Source organism: Urocitellus parryii, chromosome 13, assembly GCF_045843805.1.
Source record: "Urocitellus parryii isolate mUroPar1 chromosome 13, mUroPar1.hap1, whole genome shotgun sequence".
In the NCBI taxonomy this organism is placed as follows: Eukaryota; Metazoa; Chordata; class Mammalia; order Rodentia; family Sciuridae; genus Urocitellus; species Urocitellus parryii.
This window is the reverse complement of record NC_135543.1, coordinates 27,265,151-27,284,207: the sequence shown is the minus strand read 5'-3', so window position 1 is coordinate 27,284,207 and position 19,057 is coordinate 27,265,151. Positions and strand designations below refer to the sequence as shown.

General features: G+C 38.8%; 1 protein-coding gene across 2 annotated transcripts in view; it reads right to left on the bottom strand.

The window, feature by feature from the left end:
* Positions 1–19,057, bottom strand: part of Pstpip2 (proline-serine-threonine phosphatase interacting protein 2) — a 64,160-nt gene that overhangs the window by 16,602 nt on the left and 28,501 nt on the right. For both annotated transcript variants that reach the window (XM_077792176.1, XM_077792175.1), the window contains exons 3-6: positions 18,268–18,345; positions 14,731–14,765; positions 9,713–9,819; positions 5,265–5,327 (exon numbers count right to left, since the gene is read on the bottom strand). In XM_077792176.1, the coding sequence (XP_077648302.1) occupies positions 5,265–5,327; positions 9,713–9,819; positions 14,731–14,765; positions 18,268–18,345 (283 nt within the window). The remainder of the gene's footprint in view (positions 1–5,264; positions 5,328–9,712; positions 9,820–14,730; positions 14,766–18,267; positions 18,346–19,057) is intronic.

The following is a 19,057-nucleotide window of genomic DNA, read 5'->3' as shown; positions in this document are numbered from 1 at the left end:
TCCATTGGGTATATATACCACATTTTCTTTATCTGTTCATCCATTGGTAGACACCTGGGCTGATTCCATAGTTTGGCTATTGTGAATTATGTTGCTATAAACATGGGTATGCATGTATGGCTACAGTATGATGACTTTAATTCTTTAGGAGGAATACCAAGGAGTGGTAAAGCAGGGTCATACAATGGTTCCATGCTTCATCTTTTGAGAAACCTCCATACTGATTTCCATAGTTGTTGTACTTAAAATCCCACCAACTTCCCACTTTTTATTAGACATAGCAATACTCTGACTTTATTTTGAGTAGTGTGAATTTATCTATACAGGAAAAATTCCTAGAAATATAATTATCTGGCCAAAAAAATAAAAAGTAAACCTATATCAGATTTCCCTCCAAGAGTGGTACCAAGTATATTTCTGCCAATAGTATATGACACTAGTTACTTCCTCACACTCTAACACCAAGTTCAGTCAATATTCTCAATCTTTTCTAACACTGAAGTAAAAAATTTCCATATTGTTCTTATTTACATGTCTTTTATAGTAATATATTAAAGTAGTTTTTCCTTTCTATTTCATGTATTTTATTAATTTCCTCTTGGAATGTTTTTCATTTTAACTGATTGCTAATAGCTCAGTGTATATTAGGAATAGTAACCTAATATACAAATTTATATATATATATATATATATATTATATAAATTATAATACTAATAATATATATGTAAATTATAATATATACAAATTTATGTAATAGGTTACTATTCCTAACACATATAATGTTCCTTATATTATGTCACAAATATTTTTCCCAGTGTTTCATTTATTGTAGAAGTATGAATAAGGAGATTTTTTTCTTTTACCATAGAAAAGCCTTAAGTTTTAATGTTGCTATATTATTGATTTTTCTTTTGGGGTACAGGGGCAGAAGTATTGGGAATTAAACTCAGGGCATTGGACCACTGAACCACATCTCCAGACCCATTTTGTATTTTATTTAGATACAGGGTCTCACTGAGTTGCTTAGTGTATCGCTTTTGCTGAAACTGGCTTTGAATTCAAGATCCTCCTGTCTCAGCCTCCCAAGCTGCTGGGATTAAAGGTGTGCACCACCACACCTGGATCGATTTTTCTTATTTTTAATATTACATGTTAAACAGTTTTTCTCTGTCATAGTCTTTTTAATTGTATTTAAAGTCTACATACTATATTTAATCCTTCTCCAATTGTTGGTAATTAAATCATTTGCAATTTTCATTATTAGTGAAAATCATAGTGAACATGTAAATGCCTTTGCTTATTTGGGGCAATTTCTGAAGATAGATTCTTGGTATAAGATTTATGAGGTATGTTCACACATATGCCTCCAAAAACATGTTGCAAAAGCATCTTTTTAAAAGGATTCGTCAACTCAAACATTGCTGGTGGCACTGCAAATTGGTGTGACCACTCTGGAAAGCAGTATGGAGATTCCTTGGAAAACTTAGCATGGAACCACCATTTGACCCAGCTATCCCCCTCCTAGGTCTATACCCAAAAGACTTAAAATCACGGGGCTGGGATTGTGGCCTAGCACGGGCGGGACCGGGGTTCAATCCTCAGCACCACATAAAAATAAAGGCATTGTGTTATGTCCATCTACACCTAAAAAAATAAATATTTTTTAAAAAGACTTAAAATCAGCATACTATAGTGATGCAGCCACATCAATGTTCATAGCAGCTCAATTCTCAATAGCTAAACTGTGGAAGCAATCTAGATGTCCTTTAGTCGATGAATGGATAAAGAAAGTATGGTATATATACACAATGGAATAGTACTCAGCATTAAAAGAGAACAAAATTATGGCATTTGCAGTTAAATGGATGGAGTTGGAGAATATCATGCTAAGTGAAGTTAGCCAATCCCAAAAGATCAGAGGCTTCATGTTCTCTCTGATAAGTGGATGCTGATCCATAATGGGGGGGGGGAGGGCATGGCAAGGATGGAGGGACTTTGGGCGAAGGGGAGGGAGAGTGGGGAGGGGTGCTTGAGGGCAGGAAAGATGGTGGAATGAGATGGACACATGTATGACTGCACATATGTTGTGATGCTCCATCATGTACAACCAGAGAAATGAAAAGTTGTGCTCAATTTTTGTCCAATGAATCAAAATTCATTCTGATGTCATGTGTAACAAATTAGAATAAAATTAAAAAAAAAAAAAAGGATTCCCCAGCTTTGGAGAAGATGTCCTTTCCCAATTCCTCCACATTCAGTACAACTAAGATCCCTAAACATTACATTTGAAACAAACATCAGAACACTGAAAGGTAAGGCGGCAGAATGGCTAGTGACCCTGGGTTCAAAGATCAACCCAACAGTGAATCCCCTGGGTGTCTTTTTGCCTCATTTATCACAGACTACATGCTGAGGAAACAGACACCCAGAAATAACAGTGATCACAGCAAAATAAGCCCAACAAAGCCTATTCTCTATAGCCAAAAAGACCAGAAAAGGGGCAGCCTAGTGGAACATGAAGATAACCATCTACTGCAGCTAAACGCCAAAGAAAACACTGAGGCCCCACCTGGACACGTGCCAGCAAAGGCCAGAGGGGGCTGCCAAGAGGCACCTACTCCCCTACCCAGTCAGCAATACTGAAAGACAAATGAGAACTGAGACTTCCATTCACATCAGGAGGTAATAAAGCCACACAATCAGGGTACCAGTAGCAGCTATGTGGGAAGTTTAGACTTCCACCCCCAAAGGGCAATGCTGAGGTGGCCCCCACCCCAGGTGGTGGCAGAGAACATCTAATGAAGAATCAGAACTTCAACCACCTCCAGTCCTAAAAGGGCCACATCCACTCTTTGGGGTCAGCAAAAAACAAGGGGGGACCTGGACTTGGACCCTCATACAGCAGTGAAAAGGCAGTGTCCAACCTGTCCCTGCCAGAAGGGTGTCAGAGGAAGCCAACTAACACAGAAGGTGGAAATAAGATCCAGAGACTTGTAACAGAACCCCAGAATGTCCAAAATCAATCAAACGTCACTCATACCACTCACACCAACAACAAGAAAGATAATAAATTGAACAAAAATAAAGGTCATCCACAGATGCCAAAATCAAGGTGACAGAGATGTCAGATTATCTGACAAAAATGTTAAAGCAACCCTTATAAAAGTATTCAGTACGCAATTGTACACTTGAAACAAATGAAAAATACATAGTATTGGCAAAGAACTAGAAAAGCCAAGAAATAGATCATATAAAGAAGAACAAGATGGAAATTTTAGAGCAAAAAAAAAAAATTCAATAACCAAAAAACAAAAACCTGATGGATGGGCTTAACAAGAGAAAGACAGAAGAATCAATGATCTGAAAGAGAAATAGTAGAATCACCTAATATGAACAGAGAAGAAATAGGCTGAAAAAAATAATAAAAAGCCTCAGGGTCCTTTGGCACAAAGAGAAAAGATCTAACACTCATGGACCTGGGATCCAGACCTATCTGAAGCTAAAAGAAAAAAATCAAAAACTTAACCATATAGGAAGAAACCTTGGAACATTAGAAGGAGAAAAAGAACATGGTAAGTAAATAGGTAACTACAATAGTCTTCCTTCACTCTACTCTGCAGTTTGTTTGTTTGTTTGTTTTTTAACCAGGGATTGAACCCAAGGGCACTCACCAGCCAAGACACATCCTCAGCCATTTCTATTTTTTTAATTTAGAAACAGGATCTCGCTAAGTTGTCTAGGGCCTCACTAAATTGCTGAGGCAAGCTTTGAACTTGAGATCCTCCTGCCTCAGCCTCCTGAGCCACTGGGATTACAAGCATATGCCTCTACACCCAGCTAGACCCAAGTTTTTGCTTAAGAAATGCATTTCATATTTAAGCAACTTGGCTATAAAAGATATGGAAATTGAAGACATAAAATACTCCATCCTCTAAATAGATACAAATAAACTGTACTTTTTACAACCCATTGTCATTTCTTCTTCATTTCATAAACCTCCCTTTTTCTCACTGAGAGATGTGAAGCCCTGATTAGAGACAGAACAAGAGAACAGTAAATGAATCAATGACTTGGAATTCAGAGGGGGAACCTGCAGATGATGGCTACAGGGCAGGGCATTGGCAAAAACTGCTAACACTGATATGACTCTATGTGTGGGTAGAAGAAATAATTAAGAAAATTATATTTTGATAAAGCTGTCTCTTTAATTGTGAGACTACTTGCCCCAGATTATTCAAAACACAGACAGTCTGGGGGAAGTCTTATATTCACCCATACTAGTTCTTCACTATATTGACATTATTCCTCATTTATCCATTGCTTCCAAGGAGATCTCATCAAAGATTAAAGAAATGTAGCAGAACAGACTCCTGCTCTCGTGTCACCGACACTTTTATGCCATGTCAGAATATCATGAAGATACATCTTACAAAGATGTAGCCATAGCCGGGTGCTGTGACACATGCCTGTAATCCCAGTGGTTCTGGAGGCTGAAACAGGAGGATCGTGAGTTCAAAGCCAGCCTCAGCAACAGCGAGGTGCTTAGCAACTCAGTGAGACCCTGTCTCTAAATAAAATACAAAATAGGGCTGGGGATGTAGCTCAGTGGTTGAGTGCCCCTGAGTTCAATCCCTGGTACAAAAAAAAAAAAAAAAGATGTAGCCATATGTATGTTCTAATGGTAGAATTAATTGTATCCAGAGTTAACAGATTTGTGTAAAGCTAGAGTGAAATCCCTAGCAACTATCTTACCTCTATCTTGCCTAGAATTTTTTGTAAATTACTTAAAGGAGAGAAGGCTTTCACAATTTCCATATATCTTAAAAGATGAAAGTGTCACTCAGTGAAACAGGCAAACAATCAAGATTCAAAATAACCACATAGTAAAAACTCCAGTACCACAAGATAAATGGCATTGTATATATGCATGTTTTTTGTGTCTTAACCTAAAATATTTAAATTGACTCGCTCTATTTCCCAAGGTTACCAAAAAGATAATAACATTGTATTTTCCACTATCTTCTTTAATTTTCAAGCTTTCCAAGGCCTTAAAAAGAAGGAAAGCCAAACTGGTAAAAACTGTTTCCCTTAAAACACCACAAGAATAAATAATAACATTAAGATTTTGTTTGAATAGGAAGATGCTCATACAAAGCACAGTATTTCAGAAAATGTCACCATTACAATAAATAGATAGATAGATAGATAGATAGATAGATAGATAGATAGATAGATAAATGAGAAGCACAAGAGTATAACTCACATCCATGGTTTTCTTGAATTGTAAATTCCTTTGCTTATGGGCAGCATCCATGACAGTCTCTGTCTGTGAAAAAAATAAAGTATAAGCACTATTAATAAAAACAAATTATTATTAATACCAGCTTTTCTTGAGATCTAAGTGTTCAACATGGATCATCATTAAGTTCAACATGGACCACGGAGACTGGCTGATCACCTTAGAGCACTGCCTTCAGTAGAGTTCCTGAAATCAAGGAACTTCGAATTCACAGAGGAATTTTAAAATTTTTACTAAAGTATCATTTATATTTTAAAGGGAATCTTTAAGCCAGGCATGGTGATGCCTATGGCCCAAGATAGGTCTTATCTCCGAAGACTAAAGCAGGAGAATCACAAGTTCAAGGCTGGGAATGTAGCTCTAGGATAGAGTGCCCCTGGGTTCAATTTAAATTCTGCAAGCCTATGTCTACACAGTTAAATTAGGGGCTTATAAGCACTCATTTCTATGGCCTTCAATGACATACCCCTTACCAAAAGGTGTCCAGACAATATGCAGGGAAGAAGTGTTTGTAGGACAGCTGAGAAAAGCTATCTCACCCAGCAAAGGGAAACCCCTCCATCAAGTTTACTTGGAAGTAATTTCTTCATTGTACTGATAATGATAATACTTTTATTAATCAAAAGAATGGTGCTAGCAATAAAGATGTACCTCTTGGACATAACCATAGTAACTCCCATATATCAAGCACTTCTATGTTAAGCAGTTTTCATGCATCACAGCTCTAAGTACTATAATCTCCATTTCCCTGAAGATACTGAACTTGGATAACTTACCCAAAGTAACATAGTCAGCAGGTGACAGAGCTGAAATCTGAACCCAGGAGCCTGACTCCAGAGCCCTTGTTCCTTATCATTACCCTAATCTACCATTATCCTTGTGATAGCACTATAATACCAAAAATGTTAATATATATATATATATATATATATATATATATATATATATGGAGATTCAACAATTCAAAATGAGCACTGATTTTGATTTTGTACAAAATGAATGAAAAAAATAATACTGAAAATGAAATTCAAATGTGTTTCCCTGTGGATACATAAAAATTAAGTTTCTGTCCATTTACACAAACATGGGTATTGTGATATTTGGATGGAATAATTGAGATGGCCTCACTTCAAATATGAGCTTTGTGGAGTACATGAAATTCCCTTGGGAGTGCCCCAAGGGGCCCTCAGAGAACCTAGCAGTCGTCTTCCAGGCCAGACAAAAGAGAAGTGTCAGGAGATGGCCATTCACCTGCTCATGTTGAAAGACAGCAGATACACAGAGAGATGGGCTCCAATATGAGCCCCACCTGGAAAGACACATTGCAGATGGCAGGCAAGGAGCTGTGGTCTACATGTGTGACTACTTCCCTCTACCAGGTAGGGGATCTGGGTTGATTTATTTAATAATAATTCCTAATTTTTCCACGCTACATGAGCTGATCTGTTAGTGATGTCATTCAATGCCAAGTTCCTTTTAATTCAAATATACACACTGCCACTCTTCCACTTGGAAGCTGCTACTGTTTTATAATTGGTGACCCAAGATAGATCTCTTTATCTCCAAGTTCTACACAGCACCTGTTTCAAGCACCTTTCAGGGGTTACAGCTTCCCCCACCAGCCAAACCTTTCCACTTCCTATTATTCCTCCCTCTGGCTTCAGGAATTCCTGGCATTTAAAAGTTGACAGGATCCTAGAAGGCAGCAATCCAACTCTAACCTGACAAGCAGGATCCGTGGGGTCCAAGAGATGATTTATTTTGCTGAGGGCTATTCAGTGAGTTAGTGGCGAGACTTCAGGTTCACCTCTGCCTGCTACACTGTCTTAAGTCTCCTTCTGTCCATATCCACTTATAGGGTGGCCTACTGATGGTGACTCCAATGAATCAAATGTTCTCTTCCAGGTCTTTTTGGAGAAGTGTCTCTTCTAGGACTCAGACTTCCTGTTTAGACTAAATTCAGCAGGAATTTGGGTGTGTTATATGATTGATAACACAAGGGAGTGCAAAAACACCATCATCCTAGGGTGGGAGGAGCCAGAGGGAGGGGGAAAGGAGGAAGATATTTTCAAATGATCCAAATAACCCTGTAGTAAATTACTGAAGTGGCTACTTTGTAAATATCAGTTGTCTGAGTGAGAAGCCATTTCACTCACACCACCTCTGCCCCAGGTTTCTAAAAGAAACCAACCGATAGTTTTCTTCAATAAAGAAAGTGGAAATGGCTTAATTTCCAAGAAGTGGAAGTCCCAAACATGCAAACTTTGACCATCAAAAAACAAGAAGTTAGTAACTAGTGCATGAAATATGATATGTCAAGAGCTTTGTAAGGTTTTGAACAACCAATAAAAAATAAAAAATAAATAAATAAATAAATAAAAAAACAAGAAGTTAGTACTGAAGCATTCCTTCTAAAGTTTAATTTTTTCAATCAAATACCTAAACACAGAAGTGGTGCAAGTCCAGAGTTCATGGATACAAGTAATTACAAGTTTATTAATGAACTCTGGACTCGTCAGAGCTCTGAAGGTATTTTCCTGCTGTAGAGGGAACTCGGATGATAGCAGCTGATTGAGCATATGCTACTCTATTGCCTAACAGAATTCAGAGCGTGTTTTTCAAGCTATAACAATTTGGTCTGTGCAAATTGTTAGGAGGGGAAGTTTCAGAAACCTTGCAAAATCAACAAAACCCTCCCTAAAAGGACCGGGTCTGTCAAAGACACTTGAGAACATGAGGAAATGTCACTTCATCTCCTCAGAGTGGAAATCATGTGTGCATACTCTTGTGGTCTAAGGCTTCTTGCTTCTGAAAAATTGTAATTCCTCTAGAGAGGTGGCAGGGGCAATGTCGGGCACAAGAGTCTGGCCATTCAATGGGTGTGATAAATGTGCTATTTTTGCTCAGGAACAGGCTTGGGACAGATGCACCCCACAAGCCTGACTCATGAAGTTTGAGGGAATGTATGAAAGGGTTTGATATGGTATTCCTTAAATATTCATGGTACTTCCCTTAGAAGTACAGGCTGTGAAGTGGGAAGGGGCAGCAGTATGCTAAGATAAAAGCATTTCACAAAATGACCATAATTGCAACGCAGGCAGGCCCTTAAGATACTGCTGCCTGGTTGGATGCAGTGGCACAGGCCTGGAACCCCAGCAGCTCCGGAGGCCGAGGCAGGAGGATCGCCAGTTCAAAACAACTCTCAGCAACCTGGCAAGGCACTAAGCAACTCAACAAGACTTTGTCTCTACATAAAATACAAAAAGGGCTGGGGGATGTGGCTCAGTGGTTAGGGACCAGTGAGTTCAATCCCTGGTACCAAAAAAAAAAAAAAAAAAAAAAAAAAGATACTGTTGCTACCCAGACACCAGACACCAGTGCTATCAAGGAAATCAGATCTAGATTCCAATTGCTGAGAAGGAGGTAAGGGTAGAATCAGCCTTAATAGTTTGTTTATTGGATACAAATACTTCAGACAATCTCAGGGGACCATGAAAAACCAGGATACAGAAAGGTTCCAACAGGACCTCCAGAAAAGGTGCAAGAGGTCACCAAAAGACCATGCAGAGATGTCCCAGAGGACCTGGGGGGGAATTAATCTTTGGATGCCAGAGAGGAAAGCCTTTGTCCCATGTGTGAGGCCAGGGCTCCAGTTTTGAAGCCCAAATATAGAAAGAAATTCTAGAAGGGCCATACTTGACTGTAGGGTCAAGTATGAATATACAAGCCTTTCAGAAACAAAATAAAAAGGAGTCAGAAATGTGGTTGGTCTAGTCCAAGTAATACTTTCATATAAGTCTTGGGCTTCTTTTCTATAACTTCCCAAACATTTGCCAGTTTTATTAATTCTTGTTTGCTTCCATCTCCTTCCATGCAGTTAGTATAAATTCTGGCAATGGAAAAGAGCCTATGCAATGTGCTCCAGAGATTAAAAAAAAAAAAAAAAAAAAAAACTTGGATTTCCCAGTGCCCCAGTTTCTCTGTAAAATAAGAGCATTCGACTGCATGATGGACTTTAGAGAGAGCATGAGCTTCCTCCACTACTTCACCCTCCCCTTGATGCTTTCCCCTGAAGTGTGGTCTGGAAGCCCTCTGGCCTGAATTTGTCAGGAGCCCCCCTCCAGCCATAGTTTTAATATGGCAGCAGATCTGAAAGAAGAGGAATGCAAGCTAGACTCCTGAATCCTGCAAGAATTTCTAAAAGGAGGACTGGTCTGGAGTGCAGAAACAGTGCAGAGGCACAGCCACCTAGATGGAGTCCAAGTCCCCCAAGGGGACTCCAGTAAAGAAGTTCTCAGGTTAGAAAGAACACAACTGTGTGGACTAGAGCTAAGCTGAGAAGTTTAATGACAGACAAACCCAGAGGTTTCTGCAGAGCGAGGGCAGCATTTGAACACATGCACAAATCCAACCTTTTTCCGTTGTTGCTTCTGCTTTTCCCTGAAATCTTCCATCTTCCTGGCTTCCTCTCTTAGAGTCTGTGCAAGATGAATGTGACATTGGGCCACATTGTCTACTTCTGCAAAAAGAAATTTTAATAAAACAATCAAGTTCTAGATGCCTCTAAATTCAAATATACAAAATTATGCATGCACACACGTACACACACACACACACACACACACACACACACAAACATAAAATACTGGAGCAAGTGGTAGATTCAAGAAAACTTCATTTAGTCACCAACAGGTATAGAGTTCCTTCTTGTGCCCAGTACTACCCAGGTCACGAACAGCAAGACTAGAAAGTCTTTAGCTTAGCCTCGTGTCCCCAACAGCCACTAATCTAGTGGGTGCCCAGGGCTGGAGAGAAAGAGTCAGCCAAGTTATAATTCATGAAGCTTGCATCCCAGGAGACATTATTACCGTTAACAGTTTTAAATCTATTCTTCATCCTCTTTGTATAATCTATTGGGTTCTTTCCATCTCTAATCTCTTATGAGCCTGAACATTTATAAGAAAGATTGTACAACAAAATTTTGGCTTCCCATAGTTATATCTGAGTAGAAAGATAACTGGTGACTGTTTTTCCCCTTGTTTTTGAAGGTCTTTACAATGAGCATGGCCTGCCTTTTTAATAGAAAAAAAAATAAGTTTTTATTTCACTAAGAAAACAAAGCATGGCATTAAATCTAGCAAGATTGACAAATCTGATCTTTAAAAAAATGTTTTTTAAACTGGGGTATCAAAATAACCTCAAAGAATGCTGGAAGACACACAAAAAGTTCTCAATTTATATAACAAGAAATAGCTATATTTAAAAAAACTTTTATGAATAGAAAAGACTTTTGTATTAAAATATAGATAAAGAGCATGAAATTTAGAAAAGAGTGGTTAAATGTGCAATATACATTTGAAAATATATTCCGCCTTAAAACCATTGAAAAAAATGCAAAACCTTAAAGACCCAGAATATGTCATTTTTTTTTTTACCTTTCAGTTTTAAAAAAGAATTTAAAGCAAGAAAATTCTGGGTATTGGTGAGGATAGGGGGAAATAGCAGTGTTGGTGGGGAAGAATCAGCACAACCATTGGAGGAAACCTGGCATTTTATAGAGGAAAAAAAATTAAATGTAAAAGAATGAGGCAGAGCTATGGGAACTGAAATGGGAAGCTGTCTGTGATGTATTGTTAAGTAAAAAAGTAAATTATAAAGAAATATGTATAGGATGATTTTGAAAACAAACTTATTTATGTCCAAATGTATTTGTGTGTCTAAAATTTAAAGAAAGAGGGAAGAGTGGGACATAGCAGTAGAGTACTTGTCTACCATGCACAAGGCCCCAGGCTCAAGCTACAATACCACAAAAGAAAAAGGAAAGAGGAAGGGGGTAAATGCATAGAAAAAGGTTTAGAAAGCTATATATCAAATTATTATCATGATTTAAATGGATGTTTTTATTTTTAAGGGAATTTAAAAACATATGCTCAGGTCTCAGAGATTCTGAACGACTGCCATGGTATTATGATTATTATGTATATAAAGAGATACATATATTATACATACATATTATAATTATATTAAAATATCCAGTGGCATATTCAACACTGTGTATGACTGAGAATTGAAAATTCTACCATATACTATCTTCTTTTTTTATATTTATTTTTTAGTTATAGGTGGACACAATATCTTTATTTTACTTTTATGTGGTGGAATCGAACCCAGAGCCTCACGCATGGTAGGTGAACGCTTGCTTTACCTCTGAGCCACACCCCCAGCCCATATACTATCTTCTTTATAGTTGGTTGTCTCATTTGAATTTTAAATACAAATAGGTAATCTTAACAAGAAGAAAATAAATCTGTTTTGTGAAAAAATAAAAGTAACAGCAAAAAAGTAAATATTGGGCTGGGGATGTGGCTCAAGCGGTAGCGTGCTCGCCTGGCATCATGCGTGCGGCCCGGGTTCAATCCTCAGCACCACATACAAACAAAGATGTTGTGTCTGCCGAAAACTAAAGAATAAATATTAAAATTCTCTCTCTCTCTCTCTCTCTCTCTCTCTCTCTTTAAAAAAAAAGTAAATATTTAGGAAAACAGACTATACTGAATTTTCCTGGGCTATGTCATATCCTTAATGTTACAGTGCACATAGAGAACATGAAAAGATGTCAGACATGGTAGCATACACCTATAATCCCAGCAACTTGGGAGGCTGAGGCAGGAGGATCACAAGTTCTGTGCCAGCCTCAGCAACTTACTGAGGCTCTATCTCAAAATTAAATTAAAAAAAAAAAAGGCTTAGGACGTGATTCAATGGTTAAGCTCCCCTGGGTTCAATCCCAGAAGAAGAAGAAGACAAACATGAAAAGAAACTGTCTGTACCTTGAGAAATAGATTCATTGATGAGTTAAAGAGGGAAGAAGACACCTTCTATGGAAAAGTTAAGAGGAATATTTATTTAGCTAACATTTCACTTGTGACATTTGCATTTTGTCCATGGTTCCTTGGCTTATAACTCCCTCCCCAAGGAGGACCATGGAAACTCTAATCTTCCCCCGTCTTTAGCTGGCCATAAAGAAATTCTTCAACTTCCCTTGCCTGATAGTTGGTCACAAGACCATCCTCATTCCAGAAGGGTCTGCCTTATACTCTGGAGGAAGGAATACTACACAGAAGGGACCAAAAGAATCTGAATAAACCAATCTTTTAGGGTCCCCCACTCGTCTACCAACAAGCAAGCCTAGGCAATGAAATTCCCACAAAAATCCAAAAGGATGGGGCCCGTGAGGTTCTGGATGGCTGAGCCCATAGAGGTTCCATGCTCAGAGAGGGCATGAAGCATACTCCCTCTTCAATAGCTTACCCTCTTCATCTCTTCATCTATATCATTTGTAATATCCTTTATTATGAAGCATCAACTGCAAATAAGTGTCTCCCTTCTGTGAGTTGCTTGAGTTGCAACTGGTATCTAAAGTGGAGGAGGGGTTCGGTCCTGGGGACTGAGCCTTCAGTCCGTAGCATCTGACACACTATCTTCAAGTTGATAGTATAGAAACCAAATTGGATTCAAGACACCTGGCTGGTGTCCACTGCAGAAGAGATTTCTTCCTTGTTGAAGGAAGAAATCCTCCCACATCTGGAATCCAGGGTCTTCTGTGTTGGTGGTTGTGGTGTGAGAGCAGAGGAAACAGATGCTGGGTTTGTTCTGACAGAATACCACTCAGATAGCTACAGAAATCCTTCAAGCATATGTCACAAAGACCGGGCCTGTTAAAGTCCTTAACTTGGAGGTCCCAAGCATTCTTCAGGACAGAAGCCTCAGAAGCAGCCTCTGAGCACCAATCCTGGTGAACACTAGAGCTAGACAGGCAGGACCCCTTGAAGAGCAAAGTCCCAGGCCTCACCCCAGGTTTCCCAGATCCTGACTGTCACCCTATTACAGTAATCAGAATTAAATAAAAATCTGCTGCAAAATCTATTTGCAATCAAAGGCCACAATACTGAAACAAGAACTAGGAGATTAGCACACAGAGGGCATCGTGGTTTGCACCTATTTGACCCCAGCAGAGATAAACCCTGACTCGGACATTGGCATTTCCAAAGACTTTCTGTTTCTGAATCAGCCTTGACCACTAAAGTGGAAGCTGAATGTTTGTGCAAAGCAAGAAAATCAGCCCCAAACGTGAGGGAGCTCCTTCCCACTGGGATCTCTTCCTGAGAGGATGTGGGAGAAGGATGGGGAAAAGGCCTTGTCATGTCTAGGACAGAGCAGCCTGACTTTGGGGAGAGATGAAAAAGTAAATAAAAATTAAGGAGACAGCAGGACAAGATGCAAAGAGAAGAGCTCAACCTCAGGCAGTCAGCCTAGAAGACAGGCAATTCCGTTGCAAAGTCTGAATTTAAACTTTTGAAACACACAAGAAGAAACATAAAGTAGGTGGTAGATGTAAATACTGGTGCTAGGAGAGTTCTAGACTCAATAGACACATTAGTGCATTCTCTGAGTAAAGGCTGTAGGGGATGCTAGAGACAGAGATGTGCTTATCTGGGCTGACTGAGGTGGGAAGGGCTAGGAGCACACACTGAGGACCTGTCACACTGAAGAGCTGGATTGAGAAGAGCTAAGAAAGGGGCAGTGGACCAGCCAGAGAAGCAGGAAGAACCAAGGGAGTCAGAAGGGAGGAGGGTTTCGGGATGGGAAGAAAGCTCAACAGTGCTGAAAGCTACCGAAGAGTCAAGAAGACCGTACTTGTCCGCTGGACTTAGTGACACAAAGACTATTAGTGTCCTTGGAGAGGAAAGTTCCAGGAGGATGATACTGTCATGTGCCAGATTAGAGTAGCAGATAAGGAAGCCAAGATAGTGTTTTCTTTGAGGCTTGCTGGAATTAAAGATTTCTAGATTAAAGTGTCTGGGGATCTGGGAGAAGTCTGAACAAGACACTCACAACGTTGTCCCAGCCTTGAAGCCCCACAGAGGAGGCTCTGGGAGGAGAAACCAGAATACACATAAGAATACACAAGGGGGTTAAGTCAATAGACAAGCCTAGATGAGGACCTAGGGGCCTATGTCTCTGAGTTAGAATGAAGCAGTATAGACACAATCCTCTAAGGGTGTTATTCCCAGTATGGTCCCTGGCCCAGTGGCCTCAGCATCATCCCTTGGAAATCTGCAAGACTTGTAAAATCCCAGACTCCACTCCAGATTTCAAATCTGATATTCGGGATGGCTCAGGAATCATTGTTAATAATAAGCCCTCCAGGTGATTTCAATGTTCAACTCAAACGTGAAAGGCACATGGTGACATACAGGCTTGGAGGATCCACCAGCTCATCTCAATTCTGAAAGGCTATTTCTCACCTTAGAAGTTGCTTTAATTTTTTTTCACCCAATATTAAATTGCTGTTCAAATTACAACTTGCCTTTATGACACACACTGAGCTTATGAAGGACAGCATACAGAAGTCTTACAAATAACTTACGCTGCTTGAAGACTTCCAGGGCCCGCTTCAGGGTGCTAAAAAAGAAGCACATATATCATTTCAATTCTGTAAACTGTAAAATCTTATTATAATGCCTTTGCATACTTCTCTCTTCCCATGTATCTTACAGCCTACAAATTTATCATTGCCCATGAACTTAAGAAAATAGCAGCAGAAGAACAAAACTCCTTAAGTCCAATTTCCTCAATCCCAAGCATAATCAATTCTTCACTGTCTACCTGGGCAAGTCAAGATTCCAAAACTATGCTTCATTTTCCTCAATGATAATATAGAAGTTGTGGTCTCTTTCTCATAAGAATACCAGTTGTTCTTTAAAGTATGTCAATTAGAAACACAGAAGCAAGGTAATGAGCTGGGGTTGTAGCTTAGTGGTAGAACGCTTGCCTAGCAGGTGTGAGGCACTGGGTTCGATCCTCAGCACCACATATAAATAAATACATAAAATAAAAGTATTTTGTTCATCTACAACTAAAATAAATATTTGAAATTAAAAAGCAAGATAATAAAGGAAGTGTTCAAAGCCTAGCTCCTGATTACCTCCCTTTTCATTCATTCAATCAATCATCGTATACTTATTGACCATAAGCTATGGGCCATTATTGTGTCCGATGTTGGTACTTCAAATACCACAAGACAGATATCATCCCAGACCTCAGAGTCTAATGAAGGAGATATTAAACAAATTGTACTGTATTCATTCTTTCACAGCTGCTTAAAAAATTTAGCAGCACAAAATAACACATATTTATTATCTCACAGTTTGTGTGGGTTAGCAATTGGGATATGGTTTAGCAGAATTCACAGGCTGCAATCAAGGTTGACCAGGCTGCATTCTCACCCGCAGGCTTGACAGGGGAAGACCCTCCTCATCAGTTCAGAGTCTAAAGTTAACATTTTATTCTTATCCTAAACCATAAAATGCCTAAGAATGCTTTAATTCTAATTATCATTCCTACTAGGTTATATAGTATTACTATTTAATGTTTTTGTTCCATTTTGCTTTTTTAATTCCACAAATTGAAATTGGCATGAATACCATTTCTTCAAAGACTCATGTTTGCCATATTATTTGCTCATTATTCCTTCTTGAACTTCAGATCTTTCCTGGATTAATTTCCTTCTTCTTGAGGAATACCCTTTAAAAAGTTCCTTTATTGAAGATTTGTTTATAATAGTTAACTTTTTGTTTGTCTGAACAATATTTGTTTCAAAACTTTTGCTTTTCTAAAACTACTTCTGTTATTTCTTGTTTCTTAGAAAATAATTTCTCTGGACATACAAATCCAGGTTGATAATTTTCTTCTAAGTGCTTTGAAGATATCATTCTACAGTCTCTGGCTTCACTGTTGCTATTGAAAAATCAGCTTTCACGCTCAGAAATGTTCATTAGTGGGTAATCATTCCCTGGGGAAAAATTGTGATTTTTTTTTATTATCTGGGCTCTTAGTCATTTGGGCTATTCTTGTGTGCTTGTTAATTTATCATGCTTGGGATTTGTTTTGCTTTCTGAATCTAAGGATATGCGGCTCTCATCAGTTCTAAAAAATTCTCAACCTCTCTTGATTAAAACATTTCTTCTCATTCCTTCTATTACTTCTTCTGTAATTGTGATTAAATGTGCATGAAACCCCCTCCTCTATTCTCCATGTCTCTTAATTTTCCTTCTTTTTTTTTTTTCAAGGTTGGGATCACCCATTCTAGGCAAGTGCTCTACTACTGAGCTACATTCCTAGCATTTATTTTTAATCTCTGCATTTTTTCCCGTGACAAACTCTGGGTGATTTTCTTTTAAAAAAATATTTTTAATTGACAAATAAAAATTATATGTATTTATCATGTACAACATGTTTCGATATACATGTATACACTGTGGAATGGCTCAATAGAGCTAATTAATACATTACTTCACATAACTTAACCACTTTTTGTAGTGACAACTTAAAATATACTCTTTTTGTGGTTTTCAAAATATAATCGTTAACTACAGTCACAATATTGTATGATAAATCTCTTGAACTTACTTTTCACAACTGAAATTCTACATCTACCAACCCTGACCTCAGCTATTGGAGATTTCTTCATTTTTATCTGATGTTCTTTCAAAATCTCTTGGATACTTCTCAAACTTTGTTTTTCTATGCTTTTATTTTTATTTTTTATTTTATTTATTTTGTGGTGCTGGGGATTGAACCAAATCCTCACAACATGCCAGGCAAGTGCTCTACCACTGAGCCACATTACCAGTCCTTCCTGGTAATTTCTGAAAGTCATCTCATTTACACTTTTAACTAACTCTTTTATTTTCTTTAGACAAATTCCAGTGATAGAGAGGCTGAGAGAGGATGATCACAAGTTCAAGGCCAACCTGGACAACTTAACAAGATTCAAAGTAAAATTATATATATAAATTTGGGGGTGATCTGTTAGTCCAGTACCTAAAATCTAATGCATTTCTATTTCTGCTATTTACTGCTTCCACTGACTCATATTAATGGTAAGATATCATCGTGTGTGTGTGTGTGTACACACAGAATGAGCTCAGTGTTCACTGTATTTCTTTAAAAATATCTTCCAGGTAAGTAGAGACCTGACCACCCAAGACAACTTTAAACTAAATTTTTAGCTTAAGATTTTTCAGACCACTCTGGTGACATTTGGCAATTTGAAACTTAAAACAAGCCCTGTCTGTTAGGACCCAACCTCTGGACATCTCTATAAGTGTCTATAGCACAGTCAAAGCAGTGTACAGGTAAGTATGTCATCTGATTGGGTTCGAAGAGAAAGGGCCTGACCTATTTCTCCCAAGCCTCTCTCATTATTCTCATGCTGGGGAAATAATTGGGAAATTTCCATGTAAGTAAAACCAGCTACACAATTTGTGAAGGCCAAATGAAATGTGGAACCACTCGTTTATAAACTACCAATATTTTCAGAACCATGCCAGCTGGACATTGAGTGGATTATAAAGCCCTTCAACACCCATGGAACCAGCCCTGTATATGAGGGAGGATGTTCCTTAAACAGACACTGCATCCTGGTCATTTCAGCATTCCTCAGAGTATTCAGTGAATTGATGAAGAATAAAGAATGTGGTGTAGGAACTTGATATTGGTGGTAAGAACTCTAATAAAAGTGCAAAGGTGCTTATAACTATCACAAACAATAAAATATTTACATATATAATTTCCATTTTTTATATCATTTTATAATTATTTTATTTAAAATATATTATTGTACAAGTAAATGTAAAATGAAGCCCCTCTACTAATTTTGTAGTATAAAATTATATACAGTATAATCCTACCTATGAAAAAGTATGGAATATAGAAATGTAGACTAGCCACCGTAGTCTTCTTTCTACTTCTCTAGTTTTTTTAGAATTTTAAATAAGAAGAAAAAAACATTGAAATTTTTTCCACACAGCACATTGTAACCTACGGACCATCCTGATTTGCTGAAGCCAGGGAGCCCCAAGCATCTTAGCCATCCCAGGAACCAGAGTCACGTGGTACCTACTTGATCTCAGACTGTCCACATGGCTTCTTCCTGGTGAGGCTGAGCAGATCTTTGCCATATTTCTCTTCAATAGCTGCCCTAGGGGTACAGAAGAGAAAGGGTCATGGGTTCCTGCTCAGGGCTCTTTGAACACACACACTACTGCCTTTGAAAGCAAGCTGGTCCCTTTAGCTCAGATATAATGCCATTCTCTGAAATGCAAATCTCCCTCTTTAAAGTGGGGGAGAATTACCAGAACACCAGGGGCTTTCATCTTTAAGATAATATTCTCCACCAAGAAGTCCCCAGCATGGCTAACATGGAAAAGCTAAGGGGTTGGAGGGGTTGCTTTTTGTTTTAAGATGGGGGTCTCATTGTGTTGTTAAGGCTGGCCTCAAACTCCTGAGTTCAAGTAATCCTCTTGTCTCAGCCTCCCAAGTAGCTGTGATTACAAGCACAGCCACTGTGCTTGAGTGTTTTATTTTTAATGGAGTAAGAAGTACATTCCTCAAATGCTACACTCCTTGGGCCCAGCCCTCCTCTGGTGGTAACCTAAGAGGCATGCACAGAGCACATTCTCCCCTAGAACTTTCAAGAGAGCACCGTCCTGCTCTCACCCTTCCTTGGCTCCCCAGCCCTGACCCTTGCTCTCGGTGTCTGGCCCTGCCTCCCTCAAAGCACCTAGACAGTGCTCATTCCCGCCTCCAGGCTTGCCACCCTCCCACAGGATCCAGAAACTCCTTCCGGCCCAATACCAAGACCTCCTCCTCCATGAAGCCACCCTGTGAATGTATGGATCCTCAACAATCCA